Consider the following 27,346-nt stretch of genomic DNA (forward strand, 5'->3'; position numbering starts at 1 on the left):
TACTCCATCACTCTCCATTGACCTCTGTGAAGCGTTTATTTGGGCTGAATTTCAGAGGATGGTACCTAATGAACTTATCCTCCGCAGCAGAGGTAACGCTGGGTCTTCCTTTCCTGTGGCGGTCCTCATGAGAGCCAGTTTCATCATCGCACTTGATGTTTTTTTGCGACAGCACTTGAAGAAACTTTCAAAGTTCTTGAAATTTACCAGATTGACTGACCTTCATGTCTTAATAATTTGAGCTGTTCTTAACATAATATGGACTTGGTCTTTTACCAAATAGGGCTATCTTCTGTATAACACAACTGATTGGCTCAAACGCATTAAGAAGGAAAGACATTCCACAAATGTACTTTTAACAAGGCACACCTGTTAATTGAAATGCATTCCAGGTTACTACCTCATGAAGCTGGTTGAGTAAATGCCAAGAGTGTGCAAAGCTGTCATCGGAGAAAAGGGTGGCTAACACTTTTTTGGTTATTTCATAGTTATTTCATAGTTTTGATGTCTTCACTATTATTGTACAATGAAAGAAAAACCCTTGAATGAGTAGGTGTGTACAAACTTTTCACTGGTACTGTAAGTGTTGAAAATTCAACATAGTTTGAAGTTTGTTTCAGTAGTCAGCAGCAATAGTTAAAAATAGAAATAGTAATGAATTTAATGTCTGTTCATCTAGCTACCACAGATGTAAATCTGTAGTGTAAGCCTTGAGTGTGGTTTATGTTCCTATTAAACAGCTTAGGCTTGGGATAAGAATAAAAAATGGAGTGAGGAGAAAGGGGTGAAATAAGGAGAAAGAGAAAAGGGAGAAAAGGAACGAGTGAGGGAGCAAGCATAACAAAGACCGAATTGTCCTCTGTTGGTGTGGAAAAAATATGCTGTCACAATGTTAGTGATGACGTTATGGGCAGCAACTGATGTAATGATGTCATGTAATGTCAATCAGCTCATTGATCATGATAGGCCTACACAACATACATACACCAAATAAAGAGATCAGTAGATTAGTTAAATTCTTTATTCTGGTTTATGCAACAGCATGGTACAGCTTGAGTGAATTAAAAGCCAGAGATTGAGATCGCCAGGATAGAACAAAATAAATAACACTAATAAAACATCTGATCAGCTGATGTGCAACTTTCAGCACCCAAGGTTCACTTCACACAACGGTTAACACAACAGAGTGGTTCTGTCGTTGCTGGTGGTTGACTAACAACTGATAGTGGTCTACTGTTATAAACTAGCTGCAGGTCTTCTACAGGAATAAGATTTATGAAATGGAAGATGGATAAACAACATTTCTTCACTCACTGCCACCAGGTACAGATGTAGAATCTTCATTTGAGCCAGTTTGCTATAGCAGGAAAATAATCCTGCATCAACAGAAATGTTGAATTATTAAGTGGATCACTGGAGGTTGGTGTGGTAATGGCTGGAGCAGAGTAGGTGTGGAATGGTATCAAATACATCAAACATGGTTTCCATGTGTTTGATGCCATTCCTCCCCTCAGCAGCCTCTACTGATGTGGATTATAATTCAAATTTACATTTTTGAAGGGGTTGATACATTTTTTGTTGGGGCAAATCAAGTCTGACATTTTAAACTGGAAATTACAAACTTTAGAAGCTTTTTTCAAACTCAAATACACTACAAGCTTGCATTTCCTGCTGTGTAAGAACATTCTGAGCAACAAAATTGTGATCAAATTAAGATCCTACATCTGCAGTAGCAGTACATGCAGCCTGGTTAACAAGATAATTATAGAAAGACATCCAGGGGTGGTTTCCAGGACACACACTCTACATTGAGCATGCTAGGCTTAGTCTGTGTTCAGGAAACCAGCCCTAGGTATATTACACGGTATACAGTATTATATTGTGGCCTACATATATATTCCTTTTCTCAAATCCACTCAAGTACTACAGTATATATTTACAAATACATCATATTATTAACAGTCTACTGATAAACTAAAGACTAGGCCAAAGTCACTGTACAATTATGCTCATCAGATAACACGTCACAAAACTTTACACAAAGACAAAACAGAATTTGGGTATCTACTTTCTATCTGTTTTGTTTGATTCCAAACTGATGAGAATCCACTGAGAGCCTGATTACAGCAATATCCACAGTGTAGACCGGTGATGTAGTCAACAAACTAAACCTTGAGTCAGAGTCGAGTCCAAAGTCCATAGTGTTAAAGTCCTTTATACTTGAGTCAAGAGTTCCTTGGTAGTGCTAAAAGCTGTGGTCCAACCATTTAAAAATCTAAATTCTGTTACATTGTTGCACATTGTAAAGATATCTACATAATACAGCACTCTAATATTTGCTGTTGTAGCTACTTTGTTAAATCATGCAAAGAGATTTTCTGACAACAAAATCACTACTGATCGAGTCCGAGTCTTCACTGGTCGAGTCCGAGTCAAGTCATAAGTCATGAAAATCGTGACTCGAGTCCAAGTCAAGTCCAAGTCCTGGGACCTTATTTATCAATATTGCGGTAGAAATGATTATAAAATACTACTTACGAAGGGAATTTGGAATGTTTAATAAGCTAAGCGTATGTCGCACGTCACTAATTCACAAGGGAGGCATTTTAACAAAAAATGTTTTTATCAAAATGTGTTTTTTTTTTGGCAGAAATGCCTTCTGGAATATGTGAACTTTCATGTGCCTAGCTACAAAGCAAACGGAAAAGACATGCTGCCGTGAAGTGTTTATCCATGTACACGGGTAAGAGTCTAGCTACATTTTCAGATATTATACATTTCTAATTTAGTCAGAAAGTCATTTTCATTGCAAGTTAAAGTGTACTGTTAGTTAGCTGGATCACTAGCTAACATTACGTGTATGATCTGTGTGGTAATATTATTAGGATCTCAGAAATCCATTTGCATTGCTAGTTGTAGCCCAATGTTAGCTAGCTAGCTTTGAACCTAGTTTGTTCGCTTTAGCTACCTGCATATTCATACTTTAGCATTTTATGCATAGTGGCAAGCTATGACAATCCATTTGTACTGTAGCTATGGGTTGGGAATATAGTTCATTGTTTAGCCAGGTAGCTACACGTCTAAACAAGACTCCACTTTGCAAGAGAATGATTACTTGACCCATCAAGTTAGCCAGGTGTGTCTGAGGTTGATTATGGCCATTTATTGTATTTCAGGAACATGTGTACATGTATAGACAATAGTGACCCATACACATCATTAGATGTGGTTGGGGGTGGTTGTAGCATTTCTTTCACATGACCCATCAATGTAGACAAGTGTCTGGGTAAGCATCATCTAATTATAAATTATTTTTATCTGGACACTTTCAAAGTCAGATTAGGATACAGGCCAAAGAGTAGATCAAGTGGAAATTGTAAAGAGATGGGTGGGGCTAAGGCTTAAGAGGGTGTGAATGATGCGGAATAGGTGTAGACAAAGAGCTCTCCAGTAGGTCTACCATGTACCAAAACATCCAAGGGCCCTTTCCTCAAAAGTGGGGTTACAAGTTTATAAACTTTCAAAGCAGAATTACTTTCCCATTGTTCCTCAATTGCAGTGTATGGCTGATATACCCTTTAGTAGCTCTGAGTCTCTACTTTATTCCAAATTAAAAAAAATATATATATTTTTATGTTGCTACTAGAACCCAATCAAGCCGGTGGTTCACATACGGTCATAATAATCTCTTTAAAGCCTGTGGGGAATACACTAAGCCGTACCATGAAATATAACCTACAACGGGCAAACAAAAAGAGCTACGAAAAAATATATAATTTTCCGAGACTGAAATAGAGGTGCCTAGTGTCAGAGATTGAGTACAATCAGTTGTGGTTACCTGTACAAATTAAAACATAGCTAAAAAGAGAGGACCATTAGGACAATTCAAGTCACTTTAGCAATGGCAAATATACTTAAAATGAGTAGCTAGACAACTCACTAATATGCCATCCATCCTCAACAGCACCCTCCTGTAGGCATATACAGTGCCTTGCAAAAGTATTCATCCCCCTTGGCGTTTTTCCTATTTTGTTACATTACAACCTGTAATTTAAATGGATATTTATTTGGATTTAATGTAATGGATATACACAAAATAGTCCAAATAGGTGAATAGAAATGGAAAAAATTACTTGTTTAAAACAATTCAACAACAAAAAAAATACGGAAAAGTGGTGCGTGCCAAAGTTGTGGAGACAAAGTTGTGGATCAGGGTTGGGTTATAAAAAAATATCAGAAACTTTGAACATCCCACGCAGCACCATTAAATCCATTATAAAAAAATGGAAAGAATATGGCACCACAACAAACCTGCCAAGAGAGTGCCGCCCACCAAAAAATACAGACCAGGCAAGGAGGGCATTAATCAGAGGCAACAAAGAGACAAAGAGACAAAGATAACTCCACAGAGCTGGGCTTTACAGAAGAGTAGCCAGAAAAAAAGCCATTGCTTAAAGAAAAACTAGCAAACACGTTTGGTGTTCGCCAAAAGGTATGTGGGAGACTCCCCAAACATATGGAAGAAGGTACTCTGGACAGATGAGACTAAAATTGAGCTTTTTGGCCATCAAGGAAAACACTATTTCTGGCGCAAACCCAACACCTCTCATCACCCTAAGAACACCGTCCCCACAGTGAAGCATGGTGGTGGCAGCATCATGCTGTGGGGATGTTTTTCATCGGCAGGGACTGGGAAACTGGTCAGAATTGAAGGAATGATGGATGGCACTAAATACAGGGAAATTCTTGAGGGAAACCTGTTTCAGTCTTCCAGAGATTTGAGACTGGGATGGAGGTTCACCTTCCAGCAGGACAATGACCCTAAGCATACTACTAAAGTAACACTCGAATGGTTTAAGGGGAAACATTTACATGTCTTGGAATGGCCTAGTCAAAGCCCAGACCTCAATCCAATTGAGAATATGTGGTATGACTTAAAGATTGCTGTACACCAGCAGAACCCATCCAACTTGAAGGAGCTGGAGCAGTTACGCCTTGAAGAATGGGCAAAAATCCCAGTGGCCAGATGTGCCAAGCTTGTAGAGACATACCCCAGGAGACTTGCAGCTGTAATTGCTGCAAAAGGTGGTTCTACAAAGTATTGACTTTGCAGGGGATGAATAGTTATGCACGCTCAAGTTCTGTTTGTTTCACAATAAAAAATATTTTGCATCTTCAAAGTGGTAGGCATGTTGTGTAAATCAAATGATACCAAAAAATCTATTTTAATTCTAGGTTGTAAGGCAACACAATAGGAAAAATGCCAAGGGGGTGAATACTTTCGCAAGCAACTGTGCCATTGCTGTTCTGCAGAATGAACGAATTGTGCTTTCCACATGGCCACCTTGCCACCACATTCAACAACTTATTTTGCACATCACTTAACCTATCACCTGCAGATGAGTGGAAGCCTTTTCTGTTCACATGCTGGCTGAGGCTACATAGTTTACCTCATTTTGGGATGGTTCTTTTATGGCGATGTGGGGGCCATCCATTACTCTGTTCATATTTGGGAACGCTGATGGCAAAGAAACCCCTATTGACTTCAACCTGTTGTGCGATGGTGTATGGACATTTTATGTAACTGGTCGTTTTGTTGATGACTGCATCCAAAACATAGGCTCATCAAGGGCTGTGAGATGCTAATCGGCAAGCTCACACTGAAAGGTTCCCGTTGGCAAAAACCAGAGGATGGATAGCACTTGCATGTGCACCGGAATAGCATGTGTGTGTGCCTTTCTAAAGCAGGTCAAAAATAAAAATCCAATAAGATTAGTTTTGGGAAACGATATCTGATGAGCCAATCTGTACTTTCTGCAAAAAAATCTCTAAAAATGCACTCTCTGCAAAATGCAGCATGTGCCGAAAGAGCAAGCTCAGCTAACTCTCGTTTTATTTCCCATCTGTCTTTTATAGTATTTCACCTGCACCTCTAATATAACAAATGACTGTAGCCTACTTTATATGAATTATTATCATAAACAGATGCTCTGACATGGTCCAATTATACAGTACCAGTCAAAAGTTTGGACACACCTACTCATTCAAGGGTTATTCTTTATTTTGACTATTTTCTACATTGTTCAATAAGAGTGAAGACATCAAAACTATGAAATAACACATATGGAATCACATAGCAACCCAAAGTGTTAAACAAATCTAAAACATGTTATATTCTCCAAAGTAGCCACCCTTTGCACTGATGACAGCTTTGCACACTCTTGGCATTCTCTCAACCAGCATCATGAGGAATGCTTTTCCAACAGTCTTGAAGGAGTTTCCACATATGCTGAGCACTTGTTGGCTGCTTTTCCTTCACTCTGCTGTCCAACTCATCCCAAACCATCTCAATTTGTTTGAGGTTGGTGATTGTGGAGGCCAGGTCATCTGATGCAGCACTCCATCACTCTCCTTGATCTAATAGCCTTTACACAGCCTGGAGGTGTGTTTGGGTCATTGTCCTGTTGAAAAACAAATGATAGTCCCACTAAGTCCAAACCAGATGGGATGGCGTATCATTGCAGAATGTGGTATCCATATTGGTTAAAAAAAAATCTGTGTAACCAGCAAAGCACCCCCACACCACCTCCTCCATGCTTCACGGTGGGAACCACACACGTGGAGATCATCCATTCACCTACTCTGTGTCTCACAAAGGCACAGCGGTTGGAAGCAAACATCTCACATTTGGACTCATCAGACCAAAGGACAGATGTGCATTGCTCGTGTTTCTTGGCCCAAGCAAGTCTCTTCTTCATATTGGGGTCCTTTAGTAGTGGTTTCTTTGCAGCAATTTGACCATGAGGACCTGATTCACGCAGTTTCCTCTGAACAGTTGATGTTGAGATGTGTCTGTTACTTGAGCTCTGCTCTGATTTGGGCTGCAATCTGAGTTGCAGTTAACTCTAATGAACTTGTCCTTGTCTATCCTGCAGAGGTCTTCCTTTCCTGTGGCGGTCCTCATGAAATCCAGTTTCAACATAGTGCTTGATGGTTTTTGCGATTGCCCAATTTTCCGTATTGACAGACCATCATGTCTTAAAGTAATGAAAGGCTGTTTCCCTGTGTTATTTTAGCTGTTCTTGCCTTAATATGTACTTGGTCTTTTACCAATTTGGGCTATCTTCTGTATACCACCCCTACCTTGTCACAACACAACAGACTGTCTCAAACGCATTAAGGAAAGAAATTACACAAATTAACAAGGCCCACCCGTTAATTGAAATTCATTCCAGGTGACTACCTCATGAAGCTGGTTGAGAGAATGCCAAGAGTGTGCAAAGCTGTCATCAGTGCAAAGGGTGGCAACTTTGAAGAATATAAAATGTATTTTGATTTGTTTAACACTTTTTTGCTTACTACATGATTCCATATGTGTTATTTCATAGTTTTGATGTCTTTACTGTTATTCTATAATGTAGAAAATTGTACAAATAAAGATTCACAATGGAATACAATTAAATCGAAGAATGATTGAATTATTACTCAACACAAAATTTCACACATTTTTAACATACAGAATATTTTCCCCATTCTATGCTTGACAAGCAGTTCCCTTATTCCGCCACTTTGCACTGTGCCTATGCATTGTTATGGCTGTGCATAAATGTATGCACACTCTCAAGCAAAGTTCATAGTGATAAATCTCACACTTTGCATGGAAATGATCCCACACATGGTTTACCCCCAGATTTGATAAAATGAGGCCCCCGGACTCTAGTACTACAACACTGGTATAGCCTCCATGTGCAGTCTTAAGGCGCTGTGGTTATCCCTGATTTAAGGCTAGCGCTTACCTTATAGCTTATCCTAGCTTTGGTCCTCTCTACAGTAGAGCCACACAGACAGACCTCTAGGCTATTCCGTACAGTAAAAAACACTACTGTACCTCCAAACCAGTGGAGGCTGCTGAGGGGAGGACTGCTCATAATAATGACTGGAACAGAGCGAATGGAATCAAACCCATGGAAACCATGTTTGATGTATTTGATACCATTCCGCTCCAGCCATTACCAGAGGCCGTCCTCCCCAAGCAAGGTGCCAACTGTGCTCCAAACACATCTGAGACCTAGGACCATGATCAACCAGAACTGGTTTAAAGAGTTACAGGGTACATAAAACAAGGATTATTATGTTCAAACAGTCTCTCCCAGGACACAGTAGTCACAGTTCTACATTAGCTACGTACATTTAAAAAATTGTCCAGCCACCCTAGTCATAGACTGTTCTCTCTGCTACCACACGGCAAGCGGTACCGGAGCGCCAAGTCTAGGTCCAAGAGGCTTCTAAACAGCTTCTACCCCCAAGCCAGAAGACTTGCCCCCCCTCCACACAACTGCCACTCTCTGTTGTCATCTATGCATAGTCACTTTAATTAACTCTACCTACATGTACATACTACCTCAACTAACCGGTGCTCCCGCACATTGACTCTGTACCGACACCCCCCTGTATATATATTGTTATTTTTAATGCTGCTCTTTAATTATTTGTTACTTTTATCTCTTATCCGTACTTTTTGAAACTGTACTGTTGGTTAGTATGTAAGCATTTCACTGTAAGGTCTACTACACCTGTTGTATTTGGCGCATGTGACTAATACAATTTGATTTGATTTATACAGCCCGATGGCTCTGTGCCATAACCCAATACATCTGACCATTGAAGCTTAGTCCCTAGTCCCTGTGGTTTATGTCATAACATCAATTAAGTCATAGGTCAGAGGTGACTCGTTGGTCTCTCAAAAGCATCTTACACAACACAGAGAAAGAGTAGGTAGAGGTAGACAAGAGGAGAGGAGTCCAGGGGTCTTCCCTTGTATAGCCAAAGGTTATGTAATGGTTGAACAGTAGCTGAGTAGTAGCTATGGTTAGGTCAGATGTGGTAACTTGGGTGGAGGTTGAGTAGTGGTTGTAGGTAGGTCAGATGTGGTAACTTGGGTGGAGGTTGAGTAGTGGTTGTAGGTAGGTCAGATGTGGTAACATGGGTGGAGGTTGAGTAATGGTTGTAGGTAGGTCAGATGTGATAACTTGGGTGGAGGTTGAGTAGTGGTTGTAGGTAGGTCAGATGTGGTAACATGGGTGGAGGTTGAGTAATGGTTGTAGGTAGGTCAGATGTGGTAACTTGGGTGGAGGTTGAGTAATGGTTGTAGGTAGGTCAGATGTGGTAACTTGGGTGGAGGTTGAGTAATGGTTGTAGGTAGGTCAGATGTGATAACTTGGGTTGAGGTTGAGTAGTGGTTGTAGGTAGGTCACATGTATCCGTTGTGCCTGGTGGCTGCTGGTGAGGGTACACTGGGTGCTGCTCGTGAGCTCACTCTCCCTCCTCCCTCAGTATAGCCGCTTCTCATAACTACAGGAAGACAACACACAGAGACAACTGTCAGGAATACAAGTCAAGCTTAATTGAAACTCATATCACACTACATAAACTAGATTGAGGGTTTTAAGAAATTGGTAGGGCTTCAAAAAAAGTAATGACCTTGATTTTTGGGTCTTCCTGAAAACAAAAAGGGACCAACAGAGAAAATTGCAGTAGGAAAAGAGTTAGAGTTGTGAGCACAGGGAGAATGTACTTACATGGCACAAAAGAATATCTATGATGAGAGCATGAGTCAGAGAAAGAGAGAAGACAGACATTGTGATGTTTTGCTTGCTTCAGTGCTACTGTTTAGCTCAGGGGTAGGCAATTCTATCCACAAATGGTCAGAGTAGGTGCAGGATTCTGCTCCAGCTAAAACCGTGACACATCCAAAACAATAAATCAACCAATCTTAGTCAAAAGTGAATTACTTGCATCTGCTGTTACTGCTTTGGCTGGAGCGAAAGCCTGCACCCACAATGGACCTCGTATGGTATAACTGCCAATCCCCGGTTTAAGTAGCAACTCCTAAACAACATATAGTAAAGGAGATATGGACGCCACTGGTGAGAACAAACACACTCACTCACACACTACCACCCAGGCCAGAGATAAAGGACATCGGACACAGAACATGGGACACAACAGGACAGGTTAGTCGATCACACAGGAGAGTAGCACAGGATCTACAACGAATACCACAGGACAGGATGTGTAAACGATGCCAGAGCCAGGCAGGGGCAGACTTACGAGTGGAGCCCGTGTACTCCCCCCTCAACCTGAGCTGACATGGTCCTCTTCTCAAACTTCAGCTCCCCAGAGTACATCATGGACCTGGAATAACATACAACAAAACAATTATATCACAACAATGGAACAGAGAGACACAGATCATATCAAAGTGGAATACAATAACACAGTCTAACATCTGTTCAGACTTACCGCAGTATGCAGAGGCTCTTGGCTCCGATGTCTTGGCAGCCATGTTGTATGCCAGCGATAAGGTAGGGGGCAAACTTATGGATAGAACCTTTATCCTGAACCGACCCTGACACACCCTGAGCCACCTTCACCTTGTCCCCCTCACTGTCGAGATAAACACACAATCACAATATCCCTATCACTGCAAACACACACACACACACCTTCTCCTCCTCACACCTCTGGCCTTTGCCCTATCGCTGGAAATACACAAGACACACCGTGTCTCTCTCTCTACCTGAAGTAGCGTTTCTGGCTGCTGCTGTTCTTCTCCATAGCGTCCAGGGAGCCCATCCCACGGTACTTCTTCAGCCGCACGCCATCTGAGAAGAAATACTCCCCCGGGGCCTCTGTGGTTGCTGCGAGCAATGACCCCATCATCACTGAGGGTACAGAAGTCAGAGGTGGATGGAGGTGAAAGTTAGACCATTGATAGTATGGTGTACATTTTCCTGTTTGTGGGAAAAGGCTAATTATAATGCTCGGTGGGTTCAACACACACACACACACACACAAACACACACACAAACACACAAACACACAAATACACACCTGTGGATGCCCCAAGAGCGAGAGCTTTAACCACATGTCCAACGGTCTGGATGCCTCCGTCTGCAATGACGGGCACACCGAAGCGCCTGGCGTACTCTGCCACCTTGTACACTGATGTGCCCTGGGGACGCCCACACGCCATCACTGGCACACAATACAAACATAACACAAAGCAACGTGTCAGCAATTTGACAACAAATAGTTTGTCTTTTTAACTAAACATTTGTACAAACTGTACACTCTCCTCCCTCCTCATTTACTGTTCCTCCCCAGTCTCTCGTTACCTTCCTGGGTGATGCAGATGGAGCCGCAGCCCATCCCCACCCTCAGAGCGTCCACACCCGCATCGATCAGATTCTTAGCCTGGGCTGCAGTCACCACTACACACACACACACAGAGAGAGAGAGAATGTAAATTGAGAATGGGGAAGAAAGAAAGAAAGAAAATGTGTGAGATTAAAATGAAAGAGACATTGCTAGAGAAGGTAGAGGAGACTCACCGTTTCCTCCCACCACCTGTAGTTCAGGGTATTTCTGTTTGATGTAGTTGATCATGTTGATCTGATAGACAGAGTTCCCCTGGGAGGAGTCCTACATGGTAAACAGACAGGGGTTAGAGAGGAGCGGAACCCAAAGATAAGACAAGTAACCAAAAATACAATATAAACAACTCAACTTCCCCAGACCCACCAGCACTACCACGTCAACCCCAGCCTGCATCAGCAGGTCCAGTCTGCATTTGTCCTCCTCTCTGGTTCCGATGGCCGCTCCACACAGCAGCTGTTTCCTGGAGTCTTTAGAGGCAAGTGGGTAGTCTCGGTTCTTCTTCAAGTCTGTCCTGGCGATGATGGCAACTAGCTCATCACTGTCATTCACTATGGGCAGTTTACCTGAGAGAGACAGAAGTTCCAAACAAAGATTGATCTTTTGCCATGTCCTCTCTAAAGTGTCACTACAGGAAATGTTGTGTCACTACCACACAGTACCTTTCTTGCTGCGCTGCAGGATGTCGTTGGCCTCTTTCAGCGTGACGCCAGCTGGTGCAACCACTAAATCTTCCCTCTTTGTCATAGCCTGCAAGAATCAGCCATTCATGTAAACCTCACAGGAATAGTATGCAATTATACAAGAAATAGACTCATCCAGTTTACAATGTGTTTTGATAGTATATTGTCAATATTGGACATGTACAAACAAACATGTCATCCCCACACACCTCTTCCAGGGGTCTGTCATGGTCTTTCTCTGAGAGGAAGTCAATGTCTCGGGAGGTGACGATGCCCACCAGCTTGCTGCCCATCTTGCCCGTCTCGGTGACAGGGATGCCAGAGAAGCCGTGGCGGACCTTGGCTTCAAATACGTCTCCCACTGTGTGGCGAGGACTCATCACCACTGGGTCTGTGATGAAACCCTGCTCAAATTTCTGACCACAAATAAATAAACATCATTCAGCGAATGTACATTTGTATTTATTAAACCAGCAAGTTTAAGTGTATTCATGTACTGTTACATTGTCAAATGACGTTGTGACATGAGACTTTATACTGTTGATGTAACGATCTATCAATATACTGTATATCATCATGTTGTCCCACCGCTAGCCACCATCTTACCTTAACCAAGCGGACCTCGTTGGCCTGGAACTCTGGAGTACAGTTATGGTGCATGATCCCGATCCCGCCCATGAGCTATAACAAACAGAGAACTGACCAATCAGGGTTTGCCGAACAATCCAATCAGACTTCAATATGTGTCAACCAGAGTCCATGTATTACAAGACATATTTTATTTTTATTTATGGAAATAGATAAAAACTCAGTACCTCAATCAAAAATACCACTAGTAAATTAAGTTTTATAACAGATTTGTGGTCTTGTCTTATTGCTGTTGGCTGGCTGAGGAGATGAGGAGTGGCTCTATACTCACAGCCATAGCAATGGCCATGGAGGACTCAGTGACTGTATCCATGGGAGATGAGATGATAGGAGTCTTCAGGGTGATCTTCCTGGTCAGAGCTGAGGTCAGGTCCTAGAAACAGGAAGTAGAGAAGGAAATAGATCATTATTACATTACAGTGATCTGAGAAGAAAAACGTAACTACGTAAATAATGACACCCTGTCACCAAATACCTGTGACTTGAAGGCAAGACCAATCTGAACATGCAATACCTCCTCATTGCCATTAGGTGGCAGCATGGACGTCAGCTGTCCCTGCTCAGTCCTGTATGTACAGTCATGTACAACAGGAGACATACCCTTCTGCCAGTAGAGAACAAACAAGCTAAAAACACCAGCACCTGTAGCCTACTAAAGCAATTACCCCGGGCATGACTCTGACTCTCAGCCATGAGGGACTGGTGTTGCTATTCTCAGTGTTGTTGTGGAGTGAAGTGGTCTGGCTGGCTATGTTATGAGCCGAGAGTGCGTGTGTGTGTGTGTGTGTGTGTGTGTACACACACGTTATTCAACAGAGAGGAACATAAAGCAGCCTCCTGTTCTCCTCAGGGAGGCAGAGAGGACCACATGAGAGGAGTGGCTGCACACACACACACACAGGGCTATACTGGGCTGTGTATGAATGGGTACGACATCATATGCCAGAAAACAGAAATGGAGTTGACTAAAGCAGTAGCATGGCTATGATACTGTAGCTTCTGTTGTTAATTAGCAAATAAAAGGTTAAGCAAACACACTGGATACTCACCACTTCATCAGAAATAAAGTCTATGAAACCAGGCAGAATCAGGAAATCACTGTAGAGGGGGGAGAGGGACAAAAACAAATTAACAGAGAGAATATTGTGTGGTCTATGAATACTGACATATCATGTTGTCCTGAAAGGTGGATACACATCATTCTGCCAAACAGTGAGGGAAATTTTGTGTGAACACTTCCCACGCCTTGCGTCCCAGCACCAGTCCCTTGACCCCTGCCCAGCACAGTCACATCCCTACACCTTCAACCACTTTGCATATCACACACTCACACAGACTGGAAATAAAGCCTTTTTCTAATCCACCCACTGTACTAGATGTGAGGATATGATGTTCTCTCTGTGTAAATCTCCATTAGGACTGATAACACAAGCCTAATATACTCATTCTAATTTGAAAATAAAATATTCCTCTTATGTAAGGCTGCATAATGATGATTATTCTACTGGTCTGGTCTCACCATACCATCACAGCAGTCAATGAATGTTTTTACGCTGTCAGTATCACACTAACACTTAAGGTCTTACTGAACAAAAGGTCGAAGTGGGTCTCTGCTGAGAGAGGATTTGTTATATCTATGATACATTAGTGTGGTCATTAAGATAATAATACACCAGCCATATCCGTACATATTCAGCCATCTATGAGATGTTTCAAATTTAGGTGGAGGAGCACATGTCTACTAGTATCAGAACTAGGCCTACTACATACCATACTAATTTGAGTGTCCCGGATGTACTGTATGTTTACTATGCTGATCTATGAGACCAGGCTGAGTCACTCTCTGTCATACACTTTCAATTGGAAACATTTCAAGAATTTCAATCAAGATCTTTGGAAATGCTCCTCTCTAAGTCTGATAGAATGTATAAAAAAAAAATCGTACTTGTATGTGAGTCCATCCCCGATAGAGAAGAGCTGCTGAGCCGTCAGTCCATCTTCAGGCACGTACCCTGTCCCTCCACTGATCAGGTAGTCGGCCATGCTGGAACACACACACACACGCAGTATATATACACAGTACATGTGTGTATATATAAACTCAGCAAAAAAAGAAACGTCCTCTCACAGTCAACTGCGTTTATTTTCAGCAAACTTAACATGTGTAAATATTTGTATGAACATAAGATTCAACAACTGAGACATAAACTGAACAAGTTCCACAGACATGTGACTAACAGAAATTGAATAATGTGTCCTTGAACAAAGGAGGGGGGTCAAAATCAAAAGTAATAGTCAGTATCTGGTGTGGCCACCAGCTGCATTAAGTACTGCAGTGCATCTCCTCCTCATGGACTGCACCAGATTTGCCAGTTCTTGCTGTGAGATGTTACCCCACTCTTCCACCAAGGAACCTGCAAGTTCGCGGACATTTCTGGGGTAATGGCCCTAGCCCTCACCCTCTGATCCAACAGGTCCCAGACATGCTCAATGGGATTGAGATCCGGGCTCTTCGCTGGCCATGGCAGAACACTGACATTCCTGTCTTGCAGGAAATCACGCACAGAACGAGCAGTATGGCTGGTGGCATTGTCATGCTGGAGAGTCATGTCAGGATGAGCCTGCAGGAAGGGTACCACATGAGGGAGAAGGATGTCTTCCATATAACGCACAGCGTTGAGATTGCCTGCAATGACAACAAGCTCAGACCGAGGATGCTGTGACACACCGCCCCAGACCATGACGGACCCTCCACCTCCAAATCGATTTTTCTCCAGAGTACAGGCCTCGGTGTAACGCTCATTCCTTCGACAATAAACGATCTGACCATCACCCCTGATGAGACAAAAGCGTGACTCGTCAGTGAAGAGCACTTTTTGCCAGTCCTGTCTGGTCCAGCGACGGTGGGTTTGTGCCCATAGGCGACGTTGTTGCCGGTGATGTCTGGTGAGGACCTGCCTTACAACAGGCCTACAAGCCCTCAGTTCAGCCTCTCTCAGCCTATTGCGGACAGTCTGAGCACTGATGCAGGGATTGTGCGTTCCTGGTGTAACTTGGGCAGTTGTTGTTGCCATCCTGTACCTCTCCCGCAGGTGTGATGTTCAGATGTACCGAAGCTGTTGTTGCACATGGTCTGCCACTGCGAGGATGATCAGCTGTCCGTCCTGTCTCCCTGTAGCGTTGTCTTATGCGTCTCACAGTACGGACATTGCCATTTATTGCCCTGGTCACATCTGCAGTCCTCATGCCTCCTTGCAGCATGCCTAAGGCACGTTCACGCAGATGAGCAGGCACCCTGGGCATCTTTCTTTTGGTGTTTTTCAGTAGAGTCAGTAGAAAGGCCTCTTTAGTGTCCTAAGTTTTCATAACTGTGACCTTAATTGCCTACCGTCTGTAAGCTGTTAGTGTCTTAACGATCGTTCCACAGGTGCATGTTCATTCATTATTTATGGTTCATTGAACAAGCATGGGAAACAGTGTTTAAACCCTTTACAATGAAGATCTGTGAAGTTATTTGTATTTTTACGAATTATCTTTGAAAGACAGGGTCCTGAAAAAGGGACGTTTCTTTTTTTGCTGAGTTTATATATCACACACAGTGAATTCGGGAAGTATTCAGACACCTTGACTTTTTCCGTATTTTGTTGCCTAAAATTGATTAAATCGGTTTTTTTCACCTCAATCTACACATAATACCCCATAATGACAAAGCAAAAACATTTTTAGAAATGATTGCCCATTTTTTTTTTTTATGAAATCACATTTACATAAGTATTTACTCAGTACTTTGTTGAAGCACCTTTGGCAGATATTACAGCCTCGAGTCTGATATTACACCTGTATTTGGGGAGTTTCTCCTATTCTTCTCTGCAGATCCACTCAAGCTCTGTAAGTTTGGATAAGGATTGCCGCTGCACAACTATTTTCAAGTCTCTCCAGATGTTTGATCGGGTTCAAGTCCGGGCTCTGGCTGGGCTACTCAAGGACATTCTGCGTTGTCTTAGCTGTGTGCTTTGGGTCGTTGTCCTGTTGGAAGGTAAACCTTCGCCCCAGTCAGAGGTCCTGAGCAGGTTTTTCACCACTTTGCTCCTTTCATCTTTCCCTCGATACTGACTAGTCTGCCAGTCTGCAACTGACACCTCCCTCTGCAACTGGATCCTGGACTTCCTGACGGGCCACCCCCAGGTGGTGAGGGTAGGTAGCAACACATCTGCCATGCTGATCCTCAACACTGGAACTCCCCATGGGTGCATGCTCAGTCCCCTTCTGTACTCCCTGTTCACCCACGACTGCATGGCCAGGCACGACTCCAACACCTTCATTAAGTTTGCTGACGATGCAACAGAAAAGGCTTCTCAACAGTTTTTACCCACAATCCATAAGACTCCTGAACAGGTAACCAAATGGTTACCCAAACTATTTGCATTGTGGGCCCCGCCCCCAAACCCTATTTTACACTGCTGCTACTCTCTGTTTATCATATATGCATAGTCACTTTAACTGTACATTCATGTACATACTACCTCAATTGGCCCGAACAACCAGTGCTCCCGCACATTGGCTAACCGGGCTATCTGCATTGTGTCCCACCACCCGTCAACCCCTCCTTTTACGCTTCTGCTACTCTCTGTTCATCATATATGCAGTCACTTTAATCATACCCACATGTACATACTACCTCAATAAGCCTGACTAACCGGTGTCTGTACATAGCCTTGCTACTGTTATTTTCAAATGTCTTTGTGCTGTTGTTCTTTTTCTTCACTTCCCTACACACACACACCTTTTTTTTCGCACTATTGGTTAGAGCCTGTAAGTAAGAATTTCACTGTAACCTATTGTATTCGGCGCAAGTGACAAATAAACTTTGATTTGAAAAACATCACCACAGCATGATGCTGCCACCACCATGCTTCACTGTAGGGATGGTGCCAGGCTTCCTTCAGATGTGACGCTTGGCATTCAGACCAAAGAGTTCAATCTTGGTTTCATCAGACCAGAGAACCTTGTTTCTCATGGTCTGAGAGTCCTTTAGGTGCCTTTTGGCAAACTCCAAGCGGGCTGTCATGTGCCTTTTACTGAGGAGTGGCTTCCGTCTGGCCACTCTACTATAAAGGCCTGATTAGTGGAGTGCTGCAGAGAGGGTTGAGCTTCTGGAAGGTTCTCCCATCTCCACAGAGGACCTCTGGAGCCCTGTCAGAGTGACCATCGGGTTCTTGGTCACCTCCCTCGCCAAGGCCCCTCTCTTCCCGATTGCTCAGTTTTGCCGGGCGACCAGCTATATAAAGAGTCTTGGTGGTTCCAAACTTCTTCCATTTAAGAATGATGGAGGTCACTGTGTTCTTGGGGACCATACATTTTTTGGTACTCAATCAGAAAGGGGATTCATCAGAGAAAATTACTTTACCCCAGTCCTCAGCAGTCCAATCCCAGTCCAGTCTGTCCCTGATGTTTTTCCTGGAGAGAAGTGGCTTCTTTGCTGCCCTTCTTGACACCAGGCCATCCTCCAAAAGTCTTCACCTCACTGTGCGTGCAGATGCACTCACACCTGCCTGCTGCCATTCCTGAGCAAGCTCTCTACTGGTGGTGCCCCGATCCCGCAGTGGAATCAACTTTAGGAGACGGTCCTGGCTCTTGCTGGACTTTCTTGGGCGCCCTGAAGCCTTCTTCACAGAAATGTATCCGCTCTCCTTGAAGTTCTTGATGATCAGATAAATGGTTGATTTAGGTGCAATCTTACTGGCAGCAATATCCTTGCCTGTCAAGCCCCTTTTGTGTAAAGTAATGACAACGGCACGTGTTTCCTTGCAGGTAACCATGGTTGACAGAGGAAGAACAATGATTCCAAGCACCACACTCCTTTTGAAGCTTCCAGTCTGTTATTCGAACTCAATCAGCATGACAGAGTGATCTCCAGCCTTGTCCTCGTCAACGCTCACTCTTGTGTTAACAAGAGAATCACTGACATGATGTCAGCTGGTCCTTTTGTGGCAGGGCTGAAATGCAGTGGAAATGTTTTGGGGGGATTCAGTTCATTTGCAATTCATCTGTTCACTCTTCATAACATTCTGGAGTATATGCAAATTGCCATCACACAAACTGAGGCAGCAGACTTTGTGAAAATTTATATTTGTGTCATTCTCAAAACTTTTGGACACGACTGTACTGTACGTAGTTGTCTTTCTACAGCCGCTAATGATATGAATGGATAGGGGATAACATCAAAACAACACGAATTTACCTTTAGTGTGGTTGTTTACCTTTCAATTAGATAAATAGCTTGGCTCTGTAATCTGGAAATGTTGATGAACCTACAGACTCTATAACCCTGTCAACGGAAAGTATTTCACTCTGTGTGACGGTCAAGCAGCAGGTAAGAGGCTTTAGTTACGTCACTGTCTCCTGATAGCAGATAACTGGGATTTATAAAGCTCACTGACAACGTCAATGACAACACCTTGACTGGCAGATGGATGTTTGGTAGTTCATTAATGTAGATGAAAGCCAGTAATTCACTAGGCCAGTGGGGTCTGGCACCTGGGACCGAGCTAGGGCCTAGTTGTTGACTGATGGTTAGAGCAATTGGAGTTTAGATGATGACGAATGGTATAGGCGGACTAGTTTTGTTTGTTACTTGTGTGTGTGCGCGTGTGTGTCTGGCTCACCTTTCAGGTTCGTATCCGGCTTGGATGCGTGTGGCATTGTATCTCTGCGCGGCCGTCTCGTGCCCGTGGCCGTGAGGGTTGGTGTGCGTGTAGGCTCCACGAGGGTTGGAGTTGGGGTGTGTGTGTTCCCCTTCACGGGGCGAGAGGCGCGGCCTTGCAGGCTCAGTGTCACCAACTATACGGCGGTAGTCGATCTGGTAGGTGTCTTGCTCAAGCTCACCAAACCGGTCGTAGCCTTGACCCTCCATCTCTGAGAAATCCAGGGCTAAGGCCTCCACGGTCGTCGTCTCTCACACACAGACCTGACTGACTCCTTTCACACACACACAGACCTGACTGACCCCTTTCACACACACACACTCATACAGACAACCTGACTTACCTCTCACACACATACACAACCAATGCCTCTGACACACTTGAGGCCTCTATCAAGTCTCACATGCACATTCAATGCCTTACAATTACAATGCCTCATTTACACACACCTGGCATATCACGGACACCTGCACACCCAACTCCACTAGAACAGACTTCCCCAGAGTGTGTTCTTTCTCTAACACACTGCTTACATGAGTGGTCTGTGTCCATTCACTGCCACAGTCGTTATCAGAAACACACAGACACACTGTCTCACAACTGTGTCAATTAAATAGCCCTCTAAATCCTCCTGTCTCTGTCTTTGGGGTGTTCTCCTGTCTCTCTGCAGATACAGTCTATGGGAGATAAGGCCTAAAAGTGGGAGCTCTGGTGGTCCTGAGACTGATGTACAGAAAGATGGAGAACTACCTCTCTCTTCGTTAGACAGAAGTAGGGAGGGTGGGTCACGCTGCAGGCTCGGGAGTCCTCTGAGGAGGATACACTTGCAGTGAGCTGAAATCCTAGGTCCTGGGTGAGGCCGAGTGAGTGTCCCCTGGATGTCCTCCGGTCAGGCAGGGTGGTGAGTCCCAAAGGGGAGAGGGAGCTGGGAGGGTAGATCAGCCCCCCTAAGGCCTGGAGAGCTTTGGAAGCTGAGCTAGTGGAAATGTGCGAGCAGTTTGTTCCTGAGACTACCAGCCTATTTTTCCTCCTCTCCTGGCTTAGCTCTGTTTGTGACAGTTGTAGACGTCAGTCCTACAAAGAGGATTGGAGGAATTAAAGCAGGAGGGGCAACTGGCTGGAGGGAGAGATGAGAGAGGGAGTGAGAGTTCAGTGATAGAGAAGGGGTGGAGGGAAGGGTTGGGGGTGGAGAGCTGTAAAACACACTTTCCCAGTATCTCCATGGTGAGGGGTGTGTGTTATCAGTCTCAGACTGTATTTTGTAGGCAGGTTACCTAAATGTAACTCTGTGCTCTGCTGAAACCATTGACTGAGGGGAGAGTGACTGGGTTGCTAGGGGCATTTTCAGGAACATCATCTGCAGATGATTAGTGCTTGTGACAGTTGCTGAGGGATTGGACCAGCAAAGCCTATTTAATACTCATTTACAGTCTCTTTCTCTCCCATTCTCTTTCTTTCTCCAGTAGCCTATCCCCTCTAATCCCATTGACCATATTGAAAAAAAAAAGTATTCGTATTTTACTCTGTGGATGTAGGCCGATCTGTATTCTACATGTAATACAAACATGCATTTTCTTACATAACACAATGGAACGCCACAAGTATATTTGTATCCGAACTTCCACCACTTTGTGCCCTGCTGAACTCGCCCCAAGTGGAATCCGTGATGATGACGTCTAATAAACGTGACAGCCACTGCAGTTGTAAAGACGCGACGAAAATGGCTACGTGTGTAATGCTACGTTGCCTGTCTTCCAACTTTACCTCTGCCATGCCCTTTCTCTACAGTTCGGCACAGATAACTCCCTCTCGGCTGGTATCCAGGGCATATGTACTACGGACTCTGTTCACTACCACCCGACTCTCATCAGGTACTTGGTTGTGGACCTTGCAACACAGGTGGCTAGCTAACACGCTAACGTTAGCTAGTTCATAACAAGGACGTTCTTGTTTTGCATAGCACGGACATAACGTAGCTAGTTAGCTAAGCGTGTAGATTAGAAGTAGACGAATAACTGTTTTTAGGTTTGTCGACTTATATGTAGCTACTCGAACTAATTGCAATTTTCGCCTGAATTCCACAGCTCTTAAATTCACAGACAAACACGAATGGATACGAGTAGAGGGAGAGGTAGGGACGGTTGGCATCAGCAAATTTGCTCAGGTGGGTTGTTCTCGAGGCATGCTATCACTAGTTCTTAAATACATGTTTCGGTACCTGAGTGACAGAGAAATTATTTAAACCTGCTTTGGGCTGGATGTGTCAATGTGTAGTTCATACATGCAAAATTAGTCTTACCTCAATTAGCCATGAAAGTGACTTTTCTTAAATCTGTGCCATGCCATGTTCACTACATACCCTAGCAATTAGAGTTGTAGCCAATGAGCTTCTTCAGCCCCTCGCATTTGAGTGACAACTAACAAAAGGCCTGCCCAGCGATATCCAAGGAGTTTGCAGGGTGGACACAGCAGAGAGGGGGAGCAATGATGTGTTGCACATACGTGACCTAGTATGCAAATTTCGTGGACCTCTTTTGGCTTGTGAGTGCTCATTTCAGAACTACTGGCTAAAAAGTATACACAAGTACTGGACAATCTCTTTAAGAGCCCCATTGGGACCTGTGGTCTTCTTACCAACCCACTGTTAGTATATGTTGTGGCGCTTCCAACACATCATGGATCTTCAGTGTTGTTGGGACTGACACGTCTCATTTAATTGGTAAAATCTAAATCTGTGTCCTGCAGGAGGCTCTAGGAGATGTGGTGTACTGTGGACTACCAGAGGTTGGCACACAGCTGGCACAGACTGGTAAGCAGCAAATCAAATTAGCAGATGTTAATGCGAGTGTAGCGAAATGCTTGTGCTTCTAGTTCCGACAATACAGTAATAACCAACGAGTAATCTAACCTAACAATTTCACAACAGCTACCTTATACACAAGTGTAAAGGGGTGAAGAATATGTACATAAAGATATATGAATGAGTGATGGTACAGAACGGCATAGGCAAGATGCAGTTGGTGGTATAGAGTACAGTATATACATATGAGATGAGTAATGTAGGATATGTAAACATTACATTAAGTGGCATTGTTTAAAGTGGCTAGTGATACATTTTTTACATGTATGGCAGCAGCCACTCAATGTTAGTGGTGGCTGTTTAACAGTCTGATGGCCTTGAGATAGAAGCTGTTTTTCAGTATCTAGGTCCCTGCTTAGATGCACCTGTACTGACCTCACCTTCTGGATGATAGCGGGGTGACCAGGCAGTTGCTCGGGTGGTTGTTGTCCTTGATGATCTTTATGGCCTTCCTGTGACATCGGCTGTTGTAGGTGTCCTGGAGGGCAGGTAGTTTGCCCCCGGTGATGCGTTGTGCAGACCTCACTACCCTCTGGAGAGCCTTACGGTTGTGGGCGGAGCAGTTACCGTACCAGGCGGTGATACAGCCCGACAGGATGCTCTCGATCGTGCATCTGTAAAAGTTTGAGTGTTTTTGGTGACAAGCCAAATTTCTTCAGCCTCCTGAGGTTGAAGAGGCGCTGCTGTGCCTTCTTCACCACGCTGTCTGTGTCAGTGGAACAATTCAGTTAGTCCGTGATGTGTACGCCGAGGAACTTACAACTTTCTACCCTCTCCACTACTGTCCCGTCGATGTGGATAGGGAGGTGCTCCCTCTGCTGTTTCCTGAAGTCCACAATCATCTGTTTTGTTGACGTTGAGTGTGAGGTTATTTTCCTGACACCACACTCCGAGGGCCCTCACCTCCTCCCTGTAGGCCGTCTCGTCGTTGTTGGTAATCAAGCCTACCACTGTAGTGTCGTCTGCAAACTTGATGATTGGGTTGGAGGCGTGCATGGCCACGCAGTCGTGGGTGAACAGGGAGTTCAGGAGAGGGCTCAGAACGCACCCTTGTGGGGCCCCAGTGTTGAGGATCAGTGGGGTGAAGATGTTGTTACCTACCCTCCCCACCTGGGGACGGCCCGTCAGGAAGTCCAGTATTCAGTTGCACAGGGCGGGGTCGAGACCCAGGGTCTCGAGCTTGATGACGAGTTGGAGGGTACTATGGTGTTAAATGCTGAGCTGTAGCATTCTCACATAGGTATTCCTCTTGTCCAGATGGGTTAGGGCCATGTGCAGTGTGGTTGCGATTGCGTCGTCTGTGGACCTATTGGGGCGATGAGCATATTGGAGTGGGTCTAGGGTGTCAGGTAGGGTGGAGGTGATATGGTCCTTGACTAGTCTCTCAAAGCACTTCATGATGACGTAAGTGAGTGCTACGCGGCGGTAGTCGTTTAGCTCAGTTAGCTTTCTTGGGAACCGGAACAATGGTGGCCCTCTTGAAGCATGTGGGAACAGCAGACTGGGATAAGGATTGATTGAATATGCCCGTAAACACACCCGCCAGCTGGTCTGCGCATGCTCTGAGGACGCGGCTGGGGGTGCCGTCTGGGCCTGCAGCCTTGCGAGGGTTAACACGTTTAAATGTTTTACTCACGTCGGCTGCAGTGAAGGAGAGTCTGCAGGTTTTGGTAGCGGGCCATGTCAGTGGCACTGTATTGTCCTCAAAGCGAGCAAAGTTGTTTAGTCTGTCTGGGAGCAAGACATCCTGGTCTGCGACGGGGCTGGTTTTCTTTTTGTAATCCGTGATTGACTGTAGACCCTGCCACATACCTCTTGTGTCTGAGCCGTTGAATTGCGACTCTACTTTGTCTTTATACTGACGCTTAGCTTGTTTGATTGCCTTGCGGAGGGAATAGCTACAATGTTTGTATTCGGTCATGTTTCCGGTCACCTTGCCCTGGTTAAAAGCGGTTCAGTTTCGCGCGAATGATGCCATCAATCCACAGTTTCTGGTTTGGGAATGTTTTAACAGTTGCTGTGGGTACGACATCGCCAATGAACTTGCTCACCAAATCAGCTTATTCGTCAATGTTGTTGTTTGACGCAATGTGGAACATATCCCAGTCCACGTGATCGAGGCAATCTTGAAGCGTGGAATCAGATTGGTCGGACCAACGTTGAACAGACCAGAGAGCGGGAGCTCATGACCTGGCCTATCGCTGTCCTCTTTTTAGATGAATTTGGAGCATTGGAGAGTGTGAAGGCAGCCAGTGAACTGTACTCTCCTCTAACCGGGGAAGTAACAGAGGTCAACACACTCCTGGCAGACAACCCCGGCCTTGTCAACAAGTCCTGCTACAAAGACGGTGAGCACACACACCCGCCCACAGACAGACATACAGTGAGCTCCAAAAGTATCCGGAGGGTGAATTTGTTTTGCTGTTTTGGCTCTGTACTCAATCACTTTGGATTTGAAGTGATATAATGACTGAGGTTAGAGTGCAGACTGTCCGTTTTAATTTGAGGGTATTTTCATCCATATCGGGTGAACCATTTAGAAATGACAGCATTTGTTAGATGCACAAATATACAAGAAATGTGTGCTTCTGTAGCTTTCTCCCTTATTTTTCACAATTCATTCAGGATTATCCGTAATCATGGTAGCATCCACATTAATGTAGAAGTGTTTCGAAACATTCTTATTTACAATAAAAGTCGCTCCAAAATGACTTACCATTCATTTCTATTGGGCACAAAATAATCTGAAACGCAACCAAAACAAACAACAAATGCATCCAACAAATTTGTAGAGTCACAAGCTTGATGTAATCATTGCGTGTTGTGAATATGGGACCAAATACTTAACTTTGGACTACTTTAATACACATAGGTGAATTTGTCCCAATACTTTTGTTCCCCTAAAATGGGGGGGAAGAGACTGTACAAAAGGTTAAGTAATTTCCAAACGGTCTACCAATATGGATGAAAATACCTTCAAATTAAAGCTGACAGTCTGTAGTTTAACCTCATAGTAATGTATCATTTCAAATCCAAAGTGCTGGAGGACAGAGCCAAAACAAAATTGTCACTGTCCCAATACTTTGAGCTCAATGTATATGCATACACTAGTCTAAACGCATTCTTGACACGCACAAACACACATATCAGTGATTATTTTATAAATAATATTCAAACAAGGCCTGTGACTAGGCTCACCTCTGACTTGTAATCCTTGCTGGGACAGGATGGCTGATGAAGATGACCATTGCTAACCCTAAGGAGCTGGATGCTCTGATGGATGAGAAGGCTTATGAGAGATACATCAGATCCATAGAAGACTAGCATCGCCTAGACGCAACCCTCATCACCCCCTCACCTGCCTAGCAATCCCTACTAGAGAGGAAGTGCACCAGTTGTGCCGGGAGTCAGATGTGACACTACACCGGGAAACCACCAGAAACGCCAGAGAAGCAGCAGAGCTCATCCATGTTGACTTGCCAGTGTTATTGTGGTCTGAATGTTAAGTCTTTAGTGTACTGGTAATGACTATGACCTAATGGGGATTTTGGTAGCAAACATCTTACGTGGCATGACGTACTGTACATGGCTGATGTAGAGTGATACTGTACGAGTCCTGATGCATTCTCTGGCTGAATCTCAAGTCTTATCCTTGATTCCTTGTGTCCTTTCTCCACCTCCTTAAAACAGAGGGTTTCATTATGTTTTGAGGAGTTAAGGACACAAAAGAATTGAGGAAAATACTTTAAGATTAATCCTCAGACTTCCACTCAAAGCCTTCCCCAAGCACAGGGGATGAGGAACTTATGCTGCATTCATAATTAAGTGAGAAGTTGTTAATTATACCAGTTGGATGTATTCACATGCTTTTAACTCATTGAGAAATGGGATGATAGATGAGTTTCCCACTGGTAATTATGAGTTGTAGGGGGGTTTAAGTGGATTTTTCCCAGTTGTGTGTGGTAAATACCACCTTCCCACTTGGTTATGAATGCAGCATCAAGACTGAACACTACTGGGAAAAATAGTGCAATTCTGAGGACTATCAAATACAGCTGTCTGGCTCAATCCATCTGGTAGGGGAGGGGGAAGGGCTAATAATAAAGCACTTTGGATTTGGAGCAGGCTGGTTTCTACTGTATGTTGTTGTGCGTCTGTATGCACAGCATGTACTGGCACTGAAGATTACATAAAAATAAAACTCTTGACTTGCACTTCCTTGTGTGTTTACTTAGTGCAAGTCCTGTCCACTTCATCCCCCCTGAGTACTTTTACTGAGATGTCTGTGTAGCCTCTGATACTAGTTTGGAAAGACGGCACTTAAAGATCAATGTTTATATTTGCTTGAATTCCTTAGTACAAATATTGCACTTTAACACAATGACACCTAGTAGCGGGGGGGGGGGGGGGGGGGGAATCAAGTCCACGTACTCCCCAAAATGCCTCCTCACCAACTTCACGTCCTGCAGAGAGAGGCTCCTTTCCTCCAGATCTGTCAGTGTAGAGCAATAAGGGAAGTGTAACACTCACAATTCTATACAGAGAAACACATGAGAGTTGAGTTAACTTAGGAGCAGGGCTATGGTAGGGTTATGGTAACTACAGTAAGGTTAGGTTCAGGTTATTACAATGAGGTTAGGATAAATCTGGTAAGATAAGGGTAACTATGGTAAGGGTATAGGTTAGGATAAGGCTGTTGCTCTTGTCTTACTGGTGCGATGCAGTATGGAGGCTGGACACTTACAGGGTTTGTGTATGAAGTCATCAGGCACAGGAGCCAGCTCAGGGCACCACGTCCTGGCGTAACTTCCGTTAGGGTCACAGGTCATGGCCGCGTCAACAGGATGCATGACAAAGTTCCAATGGTCCAGACCACACATGCCTCCATTCTGCCACATCATGGCATTTTTGGCCATGTCAGCATCTACCAGGGTGTCCTACACACACAGTAAAATGTGAATTAAACAGACAAAGCTCTACAGCTCTATATTCTGGTGTGTGTGTGTTCACCTGGAACCAGCAGTATCCCTCCTGCCATGGTAGATGGAGGTAAACTATGAGGAAAGATAGTTGTTCATCATCTCATATAGTTGTTCATCCATTCAGTCAGCCACAGCTGTCTACTATACGCAGGGTTGGGCAGTCACCAAGGGCCTGATTGGTGTCACAGTTTTTCCCCAGCCCCAAATAACACGCCTGACTCCAATAATCACCTAATCATGAGCTTCAGTTTA

General features: G+C 44.1%; 2 protein-coding genes and 1 long non-coding RNA gene across 6 annotated transcripts; 2 read left to right on the forward strand and 1 right to left on the reverse strand.

The window, feature by feature from the left end:
• Nucleotides 1-979: 979 nt before the first annotated feature.
• LOC139372708 (uncharacterized) lies at nt 980-12,184 on the forward strand. Of its 2 annotated transcripts, XR_011627473.1 has the most exons (3): nt 980-2,743; nt 11,578-11,695; nt 12,119-12,184. It is a non-coding gene; the product is annotated as an uncharacterized lncRNA (long non-coding RNA). The 2 variants fall into 2 exon arrangements; XR_011627475.1 differs by lacking the exons at nt 11,578-11,695; nt 12,119-12,184 and adding an exon at nt 6,936-7,457.
• Nucleotides 8,208-20,274, reverse strand: LOC139372688 (inosine-5'-monophosphate dehydrogenase 1a-like). Of its 3 annotated transcripts, XM_071112476.1 has the most exons (16): nt 19,214-20,274; nt 14,494-14,592; nt 13,598-13,646; nt 12,820-12,921; nt 12,507-12,581; nt 12,110-12,316; nt 11,880-11,967; nt 11,584-11,783; nt 11,394-11,484; nt 11,178-11,273; nt 10,894-11,037; nt 10,580-10,724; nt 10,303-10,446; nt 10,111-10,194; nt 9,579-9,595; nt 8,208-9,351 (listed from the first exon to the last, which is right to left on the reverse strand). In XM_071112476.1, exons 1-16 carry the CDS (start codon nt 19,459-19,461, stop codon nt 9,251-9,253), a joined length of 1,890 nt encoding a protein of 629 aa, XP_070968577.1. In that variant the 5' UTR covers nt 19,462-20,274; the 3' UTR covers nt 8,208-9,250. The 3 variants fall into 3 exon arrangements, with proteins under 3 accessions (XP_070968577.1, XP_070968593.1, XP_070968585.1); XM_071112492.1 differs by lacking the exon at nt 9,579-9,595; XM_071112484.1 differs by lacking the exons at nt 8,208-9,351; nt 9,579-9,595 and adding an exon at nt 9,602-9,888.
• Nucleotides 20,275-20,906: 632 nt separating this feature from the next.
• Nucleotides 20,907-26,326, forward strand: LOC139372718 (glycine cleavage system H protein, mitochondrial-like). The gene is made up of 5 exons (XM_071112515.1): nt 20,907-21,123; nt 21,337-21,416; nt 21,998-22,061; nt 24,329-24,460; nt 25,339-26,326. The coding sequence occupies exons 1-5, from the start codon at nt 20,919-20,921 to the stop codon at nt 25,434-25,436; spliced, it is 579 nt and encodes a 192-aa protein (XP_070968616.1). The 5' UTR covers nt 20,907-20,918; the 3' UTR covers nt 25,437-26,326.
• The last annotated feature ends 1,020 nt before the right edge of the window (nt 26,327-27,346 follow it).

The sequence above is a fragment of the Oncorhynchus clarkii genome, chromosome 2 (assembly GCF_045791955.1).
Source record: "Oncorhynchus clarkii lewisi isolate Uvic-CL-2024 chromosome 2, UVic_Ocla_1.0, whole genome shotgun sequence".
Classification (NCBI taxonomy): domain Eukaryota; kingdom Metazoa; phylum Chordata; class Actinopteri; order Salmoniformes; family Salmonidae; genus Oncorhynchus; species Oncorhynchus clarkii.